A 13,872-nucleotide genomic window follows, 5' to 3' on the forward strand; every position below is an offset into this window, starting at 1 on the left:
TGAGTGACTAGAAGCTTTCCAGCAGTAAAACAGCCCGGCTGATTTACTTCCCTCAAAGCCAGTAAAACACTACAGCATTAATAAGAACAGCCTGAGCAGTGAAATGCCAACGCCACTCAAATAATTAAACAAAGAGAACGATCCTCCTCCCAAGACAATGGTCGGGGCTGTAACGTCTGCCCTCACGGGAAAGCCTCATACAGGAGGCTCTTGTTCCAGTAGCTTCAAAGAGGCTGTTTAATTTTAGTAGGTCGGCAAGCATATGACATTACAAAGCACTTCTCAGACAAAAGCAGAGCCGAGGAGATCTGCAATCCAAAAAAAACAGGAAGGAAGGCAAAGCTTCCTATTGCAGGGAGGAGGTGGAAGGGGAAAGGGGAGGGGGGCTGGCATTTTAGAGAGAACAGAACAAGGTCAATGTATAAAATTCAGGCAGGCCAGGCACAGAGCAGGAAAGTAAAAACAGCAGAACAGGGTGGAATATAAACTGGCCCCATTTCTCACCCAATCTTGGTGTATATTTGCCTTTTTAATTTTGCAAAGATTAGATTTGCTGCAGTTGCAATCTGTCCAGATCCCAAGTCCCCTCCAAGGAGAGACATTTGCCTTTCACTTCCTTAGAAGGGTACATATTTACTTTGCCCTTTAACGTACCCAGGGCTCACCATCACGATTAGCAGCCGTCCAAATACCAAGTCACTGGACAGCTTGCAGCCGAGCCCCCTCAGAGCAAGAAGGTGCACAGAAGGCAGCTCTCAGCGCTGGGTACTGCAGCCCTCTGAGCAGGGTGTCACAGACGAGTTGGGGGCTTTATCGATGGATTTTTAAGTAAGAAGGGACTCTGACCCATGCTGACATTGCAAAGGGCACATGCTGAATAAGCAGACATTGGCCAGTAGAACAGCACCTCTCCCGCATTGCTTAACCGAGGCATGATCTAGACGTGGACTGCGTTATTCCAGCAACAGTCCCACGGCTCAGCTCCAGCTCCCTTGGCCTGACAGTCAGGGACTGATGGCTCTGACAGCTCAGCTCACACAAGTACAAACCTCAAAAGCTGAGACCTTTTTTTAACTTAAGTAAGTTACTTTTGTGGCCTCCCAGGGTATCTGAAGCATTAAAAAGAGGAAGGAAAAAGTAACAGAGCTGCACCCTTTGACACTCCCCTGACTTGCCAGTAGTTACAAGAAGGAGCAGACGAACTGGCCAAGAAGATGGGTTTGAAAACCCTCATTTTCACCTAATTCCCACTGTCCTGACACAGGCACACCAGCATGCACACAGTTATTCGAGTCTAGCAGGGAGCCAGTACACAAGGGTTCATGTCCTCGCCCTCTCCAGCCTCCTGCACCTCTCCCATGGCAGCATGAAGGAAGGTGCCTTTCACGCTCACCTTCCTCTGCTGCCAGGGACTCAAAGAAAACAGCAGGAAGGGGAAAAAATAATGTATATACCTGCTGGGCTAGGAGAAAGAGATGCAGGAACCTGCTGTTCCAGCCACAGCACAACTAGCCATTGCACTAACCCGCTGGACTGCATTTTATGTCCCTGTGCCTGCACAGCCACGGGAAACGGAGCTCTTGCGATCAGTTGGCTGTGTTACAGATGTTGAGCCAGAAATAAGGCACAAACCAAAAAGCCAGGGCTACCCTTCCACCTGATCTGTCAAAACAGGGACTGAGGTGGAAGAGGTGCCCTTATGGGTGCTGCATTTTCTACCTTTACAAACTGCAAATGGTGAAAAATACCCCAACTCCAGTTTCCACTTCACAGTGAAGATCTCTTCCTCTTCCCTGGGATATTTATAAGCAGCTTTAGTTAGAAGACAGTTTGATCATCAAAGAAAGTGGGGAAAATCGAGGCACTGATCGCAAGCTGTGCTCTACTCACTGCGTGAGTCATTTCTAACTCACACTGATGCTTCAAGCTGCTCCAGAGGTTTTGCTTCACCGTAAGTGAGCCATTTCCTCTCTGCAGAGTGAGAAATGTGCAGCTGTAGAGGTCACACACAGCAACAGCCTCTTACCCAGAGCTTGCCATCCCAATAAAACGCTCCCAGCAGCTTGACGATGTGCCGGTGATCGCAGGTTGCCAGTATTTCAATCTCCACCATGTAATCCTCCAGTTCATCTTCACTCTTCGTTTCAATTACTTTGGCAGCCGCTAAAGCACCGGTTTCCTTATTCTTAGCCTGCAAGACAAAACCAGCATGAGCACAAAGGCAAAGAGAGCCAAGAGCACACAGTACTTGCACAATTCCTGCTCCTCCAATTCACGCCCAGCTTGACAGGTACCAGCCACAACACAAGCATGGAACCTTGCAGATGTGTTTCTGCTTCCTAAACCTGGTTGTAGCTTTGCAGAGAGGCTGAATGCTGCGTCAGGGCCAAAGCATCCTCCTTGCAGTGACCAATGCCCACACCACTTCCCATCATGGGGAGAAAGAGACTTCTAGAACAGATGAATCCTATTGTTGGTAGCATGAAAAGAAAACCCCAAAATGGAAGCAAGAAAACCTCAGAGTCTAGAGGCTCTCTGATAATGTCATAGGTGATAGCTCCTATTACTACAAGCCCTGAATATACAGATAATCCAACCAAATCCACAGTACAGCTATGCGTTGTCACCACCCCTGAACGTTCCACTCCCTCACCAGCACTGCTTTCTGTGACCTAGGGATAACCTTCCTGGCAGGTAATGCAACAAGAAGAGTGGGGTTTGATTTCCCAGGGCTGACCAGTATTCCTGGTGTTGCGTATTAGTAAGCTCTTCAGGTAAGGGGTCACCCATAGCTGCACAGGGGCTGCCCTGCTTATAGATGCTGCACACCAGCAAAAGGCTGTTAATGCTGGACTGGAAGACTTTGCAGACAGGTTTCTTATCACCACACTCCTCATGGCTCCATCCCACCTGGGGAAAAGGCAGCTGATGGAAGGCTTGGCTAAAACCAAGCATCTGTAAGCAAGCAGTGCCAGGCGAGCCTTGGAGCTGCTCCCATGGGGGACTGTTTCAGCGTCATCCACCCAGCACTGTCCATCATCTTCCCCCAAAACTGCCGGGGCAAGTTTGCATTTTGCAAATGCAATTTGCACGAGTTGGAAGTTTGTGACAAAACACCAAACGGGCGTTTGCGAGACAGTCTGTGCACAGAGCTTCGCCGTGAGATGTGTCACGGGCTGGGAGAGGGGGCGAGACGGGAGCCGTTGACTCAGGAGCTCCTCAGCATTCCCAGACGTGCATAGCATCAGCAGAACAAGGGACAGGAGAAATCCCTATAGCTCTCCTGCTGACACAGGGGAGCCCACGTAGAGTGATTCCCGTTCGTTACCCATTTTCCTTCCATCACACCCACTCCAGGCTGCCTCTCCTCCAGGGGAGAAAATCCCACCATGGATGTTCTCACCAGAGGAGCTCGGCAAGCTCCGGTTGTGACCTTTCTCACCGCTTTGCAGTTTACATATCTGTGTTTGGAAAACCTACGTGGGAGCTTACAGGAGGATTAATTCTTAGTATAAACACCACAAGCCCCGCTTAACAGTTTTATAGCTTAGGTGATATAACTGTGTACCAAGGAACAGGCTGGGGACAGGGACAAGGGAAAAAAAACATATAACAAAGGGAGGAAAAATAAGGGACCCCTGAGTCTCTACAGGGTTTGGAAGACTTGCTGCACTCACGCGAGTTGGCAAGGGCAGCTGTGCCTTTCCCACAGGGGACAAACCCATTTCCACCTGGGCTTGCTGCCCAACGACAGCAGCTCATGCTGGCTGCAGAAGAAATTCAGGGTGTTTTTTGGCTTGGGTCAGTTTGTTTCTTACTGAGTTCCTGCCAGATGCCCAGAATAGGGCGTGCAGAGCGGGGCAGGGGGAGACGTGGGGCAGAGCAAGCATGGGGGAAAGCGCAGAGCTTCTGAATCGGAGCAAGAAGTGCCCCACTGTGTTTGCTCTGCACTTACGGCGTTGGGAGAGCTCCAAGGAGGGGAAGTAAATATTGTGAGAAGAGGTGGGGCTTCCCTTGGAGGTCAGCCATTGCACGCTTCCCACTGACAGGGTCCCAGCCAGCTCAGCCCTGCCAGGATGCTGGGGCCCTGCAGGCACCTGAAAACACCCGGGAGCAGAGCTGCCCCATTCCCCCACGGCACCATCTCCTACCAAGAGGTCTGAACCCACCTGCCCTCACCCCCAAACCTTGGGGGAACTGCTCTGGTAGCCACCCTGCCACCTCTCACCCCCTCCCAGGCTTGCTAGGGCACCCAGTGGTGCTTGATGACATGGTTTTGCAAACTGGGCAGCAAGTCATGGGTGGGGGAGCAACCACAGCCCACGCGTTCACCGAGGCAGCCTGACCTCATTCACTGTTACTCCTACGACTAGCGGGTGAGCAAGCCAGCAAGCCCCAGCAATCGCTTCCTTTCCAGATACGAGCCCATGTATGCCCTGCCTGACAATCAGACTTTAACGATTGCTATCTTTAAAGATTCTAACAGAATTAACTGCTCCCTCTCTCCACTGCTTTGGACAGTCCCAATGAGCCTGTTTTCCCAGCTATCTCCATCTCCTCTTCCATTCTAGCAGAAGATGAAGCTCAGGGATAGAGAGAGGGGATCCCATGGGCTGTGCATGGTGGGCTTCCACCCCAGCAGGAGAGGAGCACTGCCATCCCACATCCCACCAAGCCAGCCGGCACAGGGAGGTCACACCAGCAGAAAGAAAACCACCATCTCTGTGGAAAAGTCAGCTCAGGACATCATGAACTCATGGTGCAAGAACGTGAGCTTTTGAAACAGCAAACTCACAGGGTCAGGATGGCAAGGGGATGGAGTGGGCATGAACTTTGTACTTTCCATGGCCCAGCAATAATGTCACCGTTACAACTGAGCGCATTCACAGCACTTCCCAGGAGGGACCCAAATGCCCCATGGTCCCCTGTGGCAGCTGAAGCAGGAGGAGGACCCGAGACCACAAAGTCAGTAGGAGATTTTGGAAAATTAATCTCTCCAGCATGGCCCACTGTAGCGTGGAGAGGAGACAGGCTGCTCCACACAGCCACCTCTGAGGGGACCAACACTCGTGCAGGCTGGAGAGCCCATCTCCTCCCGAGCTGCTCAGGACACAGTCTGCAGCGTTTCTACCCTACAAGACGGAGAGAGATGCCCACAACACCAGCTGGTTAGGGCACTCCTGAACTGAGCTCAGCAAGTCATGTTTGTTATTGCAAAAGCTTTGGAAATCTGAGGAGCTTCTGCCCATTCCTCTACATTCGCTTTCTCTCCATCTGGTTGTCCTCCAGGCCTGACACCAGGCTGCAGCCACGTTCCCAGCAGCCTCCTTGGGAATGGCAGCTGCCTGCCATCAGCAGACATCTCAGCCCCTTGCAGCAGCCAGCTCCAAAAGCTGCTCACAGCAAGCCACATTCATACACGCAGCATCAGATTTTGGCCAAGTATGCCGGGCGGGCTCTAACATCTAGCAATTTCCTTCAGCTTCTCTGCTGGTATTTTCCTGCATACGATGTATTACAACAGAGATATTCTTCCAGGAAGGTTTGATTCAATCCTAAATAGGCCAAATGTTCACGCTGCCAGCCCCGGGAGCCAGTTTCAGACATCCCAGACACGAGATGATGCTTTAGGGTTTAAAGCCCTTCCCTGATTTCTGCTTATCTTTGTGCAATAGATCAGAATCTGCCCAGAGACATCAGCACAAAGCAAAACACAGCCCCCTCTGACCTCAAAAGGCCAAGCTAGCAATTAGGCAGAAGGAACCAGCATCTCCAGGTCTGTAACCTGCAGGCGTGGACGAAACCGCTCACGGCAAGGGGACACAGAGCACCAGGCTGAGAGGCAGCATCTGCTGCTCCCTCCCCAAGAGCTGCAGGATGGAAGGAAAGGGTTGTCACCCGCCTCTCTGCAGCTTCACCTCTACCTCGAGCTTCACTGGGGGTCATACCCTCATCTTGCAGCAAGGAAAATGAAAACTTCTCTCATGGTGGGTGTTTTGTTTGTCTTTAAATCCCAAAGAACGGAAGAGACAATGACATGGAGGAAAGAAGAAAACCAAGAACTATCAAGAAAGCACCCTGGGTTGCCTCACCAACGGCGAGTTTGTTAGAAGGCATCCTTTGAAATGCAATCCTGCACAAAACACAGATTGAACTACAAATCCAAGATCTTCTGGAAGCCCCAGCCTAATTACAGGCTCGCCAACCCAGCAAAAACCATTCAGCGAATGCAGAGATGGGGAGAGAGCTTCTTTTCTCAGGTAAAACACCCCCAAATGTTTGAGGTATTCATGGCGTTTCTATCTTTTTCCAGTGAAATTTGTGGGCAGAAGTGAAAGAATGACCAAGATCCCAGGAAGAGAAGCTGTTTGTATGGCTTATGTCAGAAGCACACATCCAGTTCCATCGTTTAGCTCCTCCCCTCCTGGGCATTTTAATGCCAGGGATAATTTGTCTCTGGAGTGCTAATTAGCACCCCAAAAAAATAGGGCATAGAGCTACCAGCATAGCGCCCCGGATGTGCTGCTGAACTACAGTTAGATTCATTCCAGTCTTGGCATTTAAAACCTGAAAAGCCCTCACAGCCACTACCAGCCTTTCTGCAAACCTCCGACCACGCAGACCACGGCTGAAGGGTCGACGCAGAAACGGGAATGGAACATACAGTCCACAAAAGAAAGTTATCCAGTAAGCCACTTCCAGAAAGCCACGCCAGGAGCTAAGCGAAGGATCTTGCTGGCGTCCTCTGGAGCAAGATGGGTGCTGGACACGCTACTGCCAAACACACCAGGAATACCAGGGAATAGGGGATGAGTAGGATTACTCCTAGAAAGCAGAGGCACAGAGAAACTACTGCTCAGTTTATGGATTTAAGGGGGGAGAGGTGCCTGTTCAGGTGACAGAAGAGGCTGTTTGGCCTTTGCCTGTGCCTCGCCCTCCGAGCTATTGTGAAATATAGATTGCACAAACGCAGAAACTATTTTAAGCCTTTAAAAAACACATTACCGGAAGGCTGGATTGTGCGGTCCTTCCTCGGGCAGGACTGTGGCTGAAGGCACGGCCAGTTTCTAGGTGAGGCAGAGCAAGACTCTGCGTGAACTCTCACTCACTACCAGAAAGAAGAGACCTAGCACGGAGAGCACTCTGACCGCTTCATCTAGAGGCTCGCTTGCCCACAGAATCTTCCCAAGCCAAAGAACAATCATTTTTAAGCTATTCTGCAATATTGTGACACCATATTTTTGGTGTGAGCTACTATTTCCATCCTTGTAAGCCTTCTCTTTGTCCTAGGAGAGCTGATGCTTCAGATATTGCCGAGTTAGAGAACCAGGAGTAAAAAGCCTGGTGCTTTCAGCGGATGCTGTATTTGGGGGTTGATAGTTCTGACTTCCCATGCACCATATTCCCATGCTGTGTGTTTGTATGCAAGCAAGTGCTCGCTTAGATACTTCCCAGAGATTATGTAAGGATTAATTGCTTTCCAATGAATTTGTCTGAGCTGTCTGCATCAATAAACAAAACACAGGATAGACAGGCTTGAGCCACTGCTCGTATTATTGTCAAATAATCAATAGGAGATGAAATGAGTTCTAGGCCCAACAAGTCCCTTGGATCCACTTTGGTTTGTCACAATTAACGAAGCCTGTTTCGGTTGGTTTTGGACATGCTGAATTCAGCTCTCGGTACGACCCAGCGGATCGGGTGGTGACAAGCAGGCACGGGTGCAGCGGCACGGACGGCACAGCCCTGGTGTAGCAGCCCCCGGGGCGCACACAGCAGCTCGTGCAGAGGTTCATCCCTCGGGTTGCGCAGGGCTCTGACCCCAACAGGGTTGACCAGAGCTGCTGCAGCAACACTTCTGCAAGGACTAGGGGGAAGTGGCTTGTGAAACAAGTCGAAAATCGTTAATAAAAGATGCAGAAATGCCTTCCTCTGGTTTTACAATCTAGAGTTAAGGAAAAGTAACATTGCCAGAGAGCTCAAGCTATGGCCAAGGACTTGTTTAGTACATAAACATGCCTCAAAAAAAGTGTGACCAAAGCATGGCATATACTCCTTTTCTTGCATTAAAAGCTCAGCAACAGCCCAGCAGAAGCGGGTGAGAGATAACAAACCCAAGCTCAGTAGGAGCAGAAAAACTCCACAGAGAGCTTCAGACCTTGCACCCAAACACAGCGGCAAAGAGGCTTCTTTGCTGGTACACCACACCTACGGAGACCAAGCTGACCTCACGTTCCTGGCACAAATGAGAAGTGAACAAAATCCCATACATGGTTTGAAGAAACATCCTCATCTTACACAGACCTAGATCTTGGAAGGATGAGCCATCCTGCAAATACTGGTCCCCTGGAAGAGCGCAGTGCTCCAACTGAAGCCCTCTCGCCCTGGCCTTCACTTAGTCAATGTCACAACTTTGAAAAGAAAGTTAAAATAGCGAGGAGAAAAAAAAGCCTTACAAGCACTTCTGAGTTTCCTAGCAACTTCCTGCAACAAATTTGGTACAAAGAGATCCAAGGGCTGAGCAGTGGGCTTGCAGGGTTACTATGCCTGAGAGTTGGGGAACAGGGCTCTGACAAGCAATGGATGCACGTCTGTCTCTTAACTCTTTCACGCTGTGCTAGAACAGCATCAGATAAGCAAGACCCTGGTAGAAGAATTAAAAAAAAAAAAAAATGATCAGCCCTTGGCTATCTCCCTAGCACAATCATTCCCAGGGAGGGGATGCCAGCAGCAATGCCTGTGACTGCCAAGAGAAATGCAGGGTGGGTAGCAACTCAGTGATGCCAAGATGCAAGCACTGAGGTCCACCAAGGTTGGCTAGCTTTGCTGGGGCACAGCTTCCTTCACCATCTCTCCCACCTACTGAAATACCACACAAACATTTTGGATGGTTAAATAAGGACATGAGCACAGGCAGGTGCCAGGGAACTGCACAAGAAAGGAAAACATCAGGAAGGTTTCCATGTGTCGGATAGGAAGAGCATTCTGGTTTGAAGAGCAGGCATTCGGGGGGTGAGGGCGAGGTGCTTTTCCATAGGCAGGAGACAGAAGTCAGTTAATCCAACCCCAGCAGCACTAGTACCATCCCTCTGCTCTTCACCCTGGCACACCCACACGCGCAGCACCATTCCCCACCTCCTGCAACAGGCATGTTTGTTATAATGGTCCTCTTACCTCATTGTTTTAAAGAATATTTTTGAAGTGACTTTGCTTTTCACATCTGAATCCCCTTTTCGCTCAAGATTTCGAGCTGAGCAAGACTCGTAGTGCAGGTGCAGGGAGGCAGCACAGCTGCTCACCGCACGGTGTGTGACCTGAGACTCATCAGGAGTACCCCAGGTTTACAGACAGCAGCACCCCAAGGGGGAGAAAAAGAACCTTCTTTTCCAAGGAAACTGCACACTCAAGAAAAAACATTTTTAAACTCACAAGAGGCGCTGGGCAGGGATTTTTCTGAGGAGCAACAGTTGCCACGTGTTTGAGGATGAAAGGCTCAAAGCTTTCATCTAAGCTTTCTCTTCCATGCAGCTGCCCACAGCTCCCACTGTCAGCAGCACTGCCAAGCTCTGGGACACGACACTGAAGTCATTATCAAAATATTTAGGCCATGGAGAGCTATCCCTCTTCCCCTGCCACACAGATACAGCCGTGGCTCCGCAGAGCACAGGACAAGCTTCACTTGGGCTTCAGCAGGGACGGAGCATCGAACGTTTCAGTAAGTTTAAAGTGAACATCAAGTTTAAAGTTCAACCAGGTTTAATACTGTCAGGCTGCTGCTCTATGCGTAAAGGAGTGGTGTCTTCCCCTCTCCTCTCCCCAGCTGAAACATTTGATGAAAACCCTTCAGCTGTTCTAAGGGACAAGGCCATGATTTGATCTCACCATTGGCTTTTAACTTCTTTTGTGGCCATAGTTACAATCAACCTAAGCTTCCGCCCACCCTTTTTCCTCCCACCCTTCCTCTTTTTTTTTTTTTTTAAACTAAACCAGCAGATTAGCATCTCTCCATAACACCCTTTCCAGGAATTACATGTTACATCCCACTTCCAACGGGCCCGTTGCTGTGGAGGCCTGGCTTATAAGGCAGCTGCACAGCATTTAACAATTAGTCTTTTATTGCCCACATTTCAAAACAGAGTGTTTATAGTCCGTAGCGTGTACAGCGCTCATACCACCATAATAGATTAGATAACCCAAATTCAGCTTTTTAAGCCGTTATCTTAAGAAGAAAGGAGGACACCACCACAAAAGGCAGGCTTGGAGTTGCTGCGGCGTGGGGCTCGGCGTTATCTCTCGGGGAGCCGTTTGAAGGCGAGTTCAAGTGAACAAACCCCTCTTCTGCCGCGCTGGGGGCTGCAGGCAGCACGGCAGCCCACGCTCCGCAGGGACAGCCTGTCCCCACCCTGCCAGGGGGAAGACTTATCGGGGAGCCAGCGTCCCATCGGGGCGTGCTGGGAAGCGGCGATACCGTTGCACAAGAGGCACGAGCGCGGCAAAGCGATCCCACCACGAGAAGGGCAGCGAGTCCCAGGGCTTTGTCCAGCAGAGCCCATGCTCCTGTAAGACCCACCCCACGCCCCGCTAGCTCGCGAAGCCTCAACGCCCGGAGGAGCTCTTGCGTATCTGCTCCCGCTGCCATTAACGCGACTACCTGCAGCAGTAAACGCTGCACCAACTAATGGGTTTTGCAGGACTGCGGTGTGTTTCGGCAGCCCCAAGCATTCAGCGCTGCGCTGCGGGCTTCGCTCCGAGCATCCGCACGGCCCCACTTCAGGAAAGCGGTTCATGGGGGTGGCGTGACCCCTTCTCCCTCCCAGCACACGTAAACAGACATTGACTTTGGACGGATAAAGCCATATCCATGTATTTTATGAACTATATCTTAGGTGGTTTAGAAGAAAAATAACTCTGCTTCTTTTAAGGCTGTTGGAAAAGGGTCCAAGTTAGGAACCTGTGTGTTTACAGACCCACAACCCTAGAGGCGCTGCAGGCTTCCCAGGCTAGCACACACTGATGGCTGCTCTGGAGTGCTGGCCTAACGACTGCTTGAAGATCATCGATTTAATGAGCTTTGGACGAGGTGGGTAACAACGCGTACTTGGCATGCGCTGCGTCGCTATCTGTGGGCTGCTATCGCTTCCTCATCATACCCACTGGACTTTCCAAAAACAAGACAGTAATAGAATGAGAGCTAGAAAGAAACAGTTTCTCCCCACCCCCTTCCTACTTTTCAGCTTCATTACCCTCCGCAACGAGTTTCACTGCTTCCTCATACAACCAAGTCCTCTTCTGCTGAAAAAAGTCTTTGTTTAAAAATAGGGAAATCCCAGTGGCTGCAAATTTCTTAAGGTCTGATGTATACATTTCAGACTCTGCTGTAGATTTGATTCTTTTTAATTAACATGTATTTAAATTAAGCCTGTCCTACTTTTGTAAATGCTGTGTGAAACCAGTTTGTTTGCTCAGCTGAGTGCACGGGCAGTCTGAGACACAGCTCCCTGACAGTGTTCTACAGGGCAGTAACGCCCCCCAGTAAAACCGTTACCCAGCTGAGCCCTCCTTCCTCCTGCTCAAATCTGGTCTCCTAAAACCAAAACCTACTAAAACGAGCACATTTTTTTCTTCTATCCACATCTCTGTCTCTGTCCAGGTCAGACTCTTGGGCAGAAATTCCATCGTTTCGCACTGCTCAGGGGCAACAGGCTCTTTGGAGCGAGTATAACACATGGTACACAGGGCAGGATGCAGGCACAGGCGGACTGTGTCACCTCCCCATGCTTCCGTGTGTGGAAAAGGGGCGGAAGACGGGCAGGAACTCCATTCAAACATCCTGAAACTCTCACAGCCGTACAAACACTGACTGGCTCTAAACGATGGCTTTTGTGTGAAGAGCAAATTGACTTTAAAGTGACTTCAAAAGAATGATAAATGCTGAGCACTGTCTTCACCATGTACGTTCTCCTTGTGCACAAGTGGGTTGGTTTGGGGCAGAACAAGAGGGCAAGCCCCTTCTTTCACACTGCCATCCTATATGTATCGCCACCTAGGGTAGCGCTCCAGATTTAGAAAGACAAAGGAAGGCAAAATGCAAGTTAAATCTTAGCGTGGCAGGAAACTACATCTCTGCAATAACGCTGCTGGCTACTATCCAAAATATGGCTTTATAGTACATGGCACCCAAATAATTCAGGATTCTTAAATAAACAAAATCTTGCATGAGAACTCTTCAAAAACCTGCCATGACCATTCGCCAACAAGGATGAAGAACAGGCGGAGAAGAGATCAAAGAAGGTGGAGAATTAAAACTTTAGCAAGAAGAATAAAATAGCCCTTTCATTTGTGTCGCAGCATTAAACCCCACCCCCTGACCAACCATGTTAAAACGTCACAAAAGCAGACAGTTGCCTGAATGTGCTAGTTACAGACAGAGCGAACTTCTGGTTATAAACGTGGTCTTCACCGTGTCGTTTACTATAATCCATATTCTCATTTGGGTCAAAACGGGGATCAAAAGAGATGGAAGTAGTTGGAAATGAGGAGATGTTATTACCTGACAGGCTGACATCCTTAGCCTACAGTACATAACGTTACTCTGATGATTTTATTATTGGGTGTGAGGCTGGAGTTAATAGCAGAGGCACTCAGATATGACAACGGACTCAAAAACCAAACCAGCCACTTATAAATTAGCTTTATTCTGGAAGTTACCTACTTTGGATAAGTTATATGTGTTTAAAATAGAAGAATAGCTGATTTAAATCCTAAGTTTTCATTTGTCTCAGAAGCCAAATAACTTGTTTCACAATGTTTGCCTTGTTCCTATCCCTGCATGAGAAACCTAAGCGAATATAAGCAAATAATCATCCAGGAGAAGAGCGAATGTTGCCATAGACAAACGGGTTTCCAATGCACAACAAGTAAAGTGGTAACGGCAGCGCTACTGCTGGTACTTTTGTAAGGATATATAGTATGTTAGAGATTGAAATGTGATTCTTAGGAATTGCATTTGGTTAGAAGACAGGATCCTTCACCAAAGACTTCATCTCAATGGATATTGGGGGCCAGCTTTTTGGAGAGTTTCTACCAAATAACATCACAGAGACAACAAATAAATAACAACAAATCCCAGGACACTGGTAAAACTCTTCTGTCCCAACCTGCAACCAACCAGCTCCCTTCCCGGCCTCCTCTTTGGTTACTACTTATTTCTCAGCTCTGAAACGGCAATACCTTTTGAAATGATCAAGTGGGACCATCAAAATCCAGCTGCCCAACAGCTAATTCACAAACGCGGCTCTAAATGATGTACATGACGCAGGTCTCCCAGGGAGCCTGGACCCCCAACCTGCCCCTCCGGCCAGCCCCACCGAAAGTCCCTTCTGGCAGCTGCTGCACGGGAGTTCGTGGGCTGGTAACAGCGGTTGCTTCGGAGTGCAAAGTACAGCGAGTGTTCGGCCTCTAAAAGCCCCATCCTTCAACAGGAACGTTAAACATTCACGGCACCGGACGTGTCCCCGCTCCCAAGGAGTCTCCTGCCGCCGAGGGCCGCAGGAATACCGGCCCTGTCACCCCCGGGCGCTCCCCAAAGTTGGAGGCAGCCCCGGGAGCGCGGGCTTCCAAGAAGTCTCCCTCCATTCATTGCACGGACAGGCTTGGCAAGGAACCCCTCATCGCCCTACAAAATCGCTCTGAAAACAGGCGATTTAAAGGGAAAATGCTAAAAAAAGGGTTCTCTCTCTCTCCTCTCCCCTGTCCCAAGCCTCGCGTTGCGCTCCCAGCCCCAGCGGACTCTGCCTTCGACCCCCCCTTCCCCGTCCCGGAGGCGGCGGCTGACGGGATGCGCGGAGCGGCCCCCGGTCCCGCAGCGCCTCT

The 13,872-nt window shown here is 49.8% G+C and overlaps 1 protein-coding gene across 1 annotated transcript in view; it reads right to left on the bottom strand.

Annotated features, from left to right (window-relative positions):
- STK10 (serine/threonine kinase 10) overlaps positions 1 to 2,191 on the bottom strand; it is a gene marked incomplete at both ends in the record, with an annotated part of 31,095 nt that extends 28,904 nt beyond the window's left edge. Inside the window, one exon of the mRNA XM_010153750.1 lies at positions 2,027 to 2,191. Coding sequence (XP_010152052.1) covers positions 2,027 to 2,191 — 165 coding nt within the window. The remainder of the gene's footprint in view (positions 1 to 2,026) is intronic.
- Positions 2,192 to 13,872: the final 11,681 nt, after the last annotated feature.

This window comes from Eurypyga helias, unplaced genomic scaffold, assembly GCF_000690775.1.
Source record: "Eurypyga helias isolate BGI_N326 unplaced genomic scaffold, ASM69077v1 scaffold23490, whole genome shotgun sequence".
NCBI lineage: Eukaryota > Metazoa > Chordata > Aves > Eurypygiformes > Eurypygidae > Eurypyga > Eurypyga helias.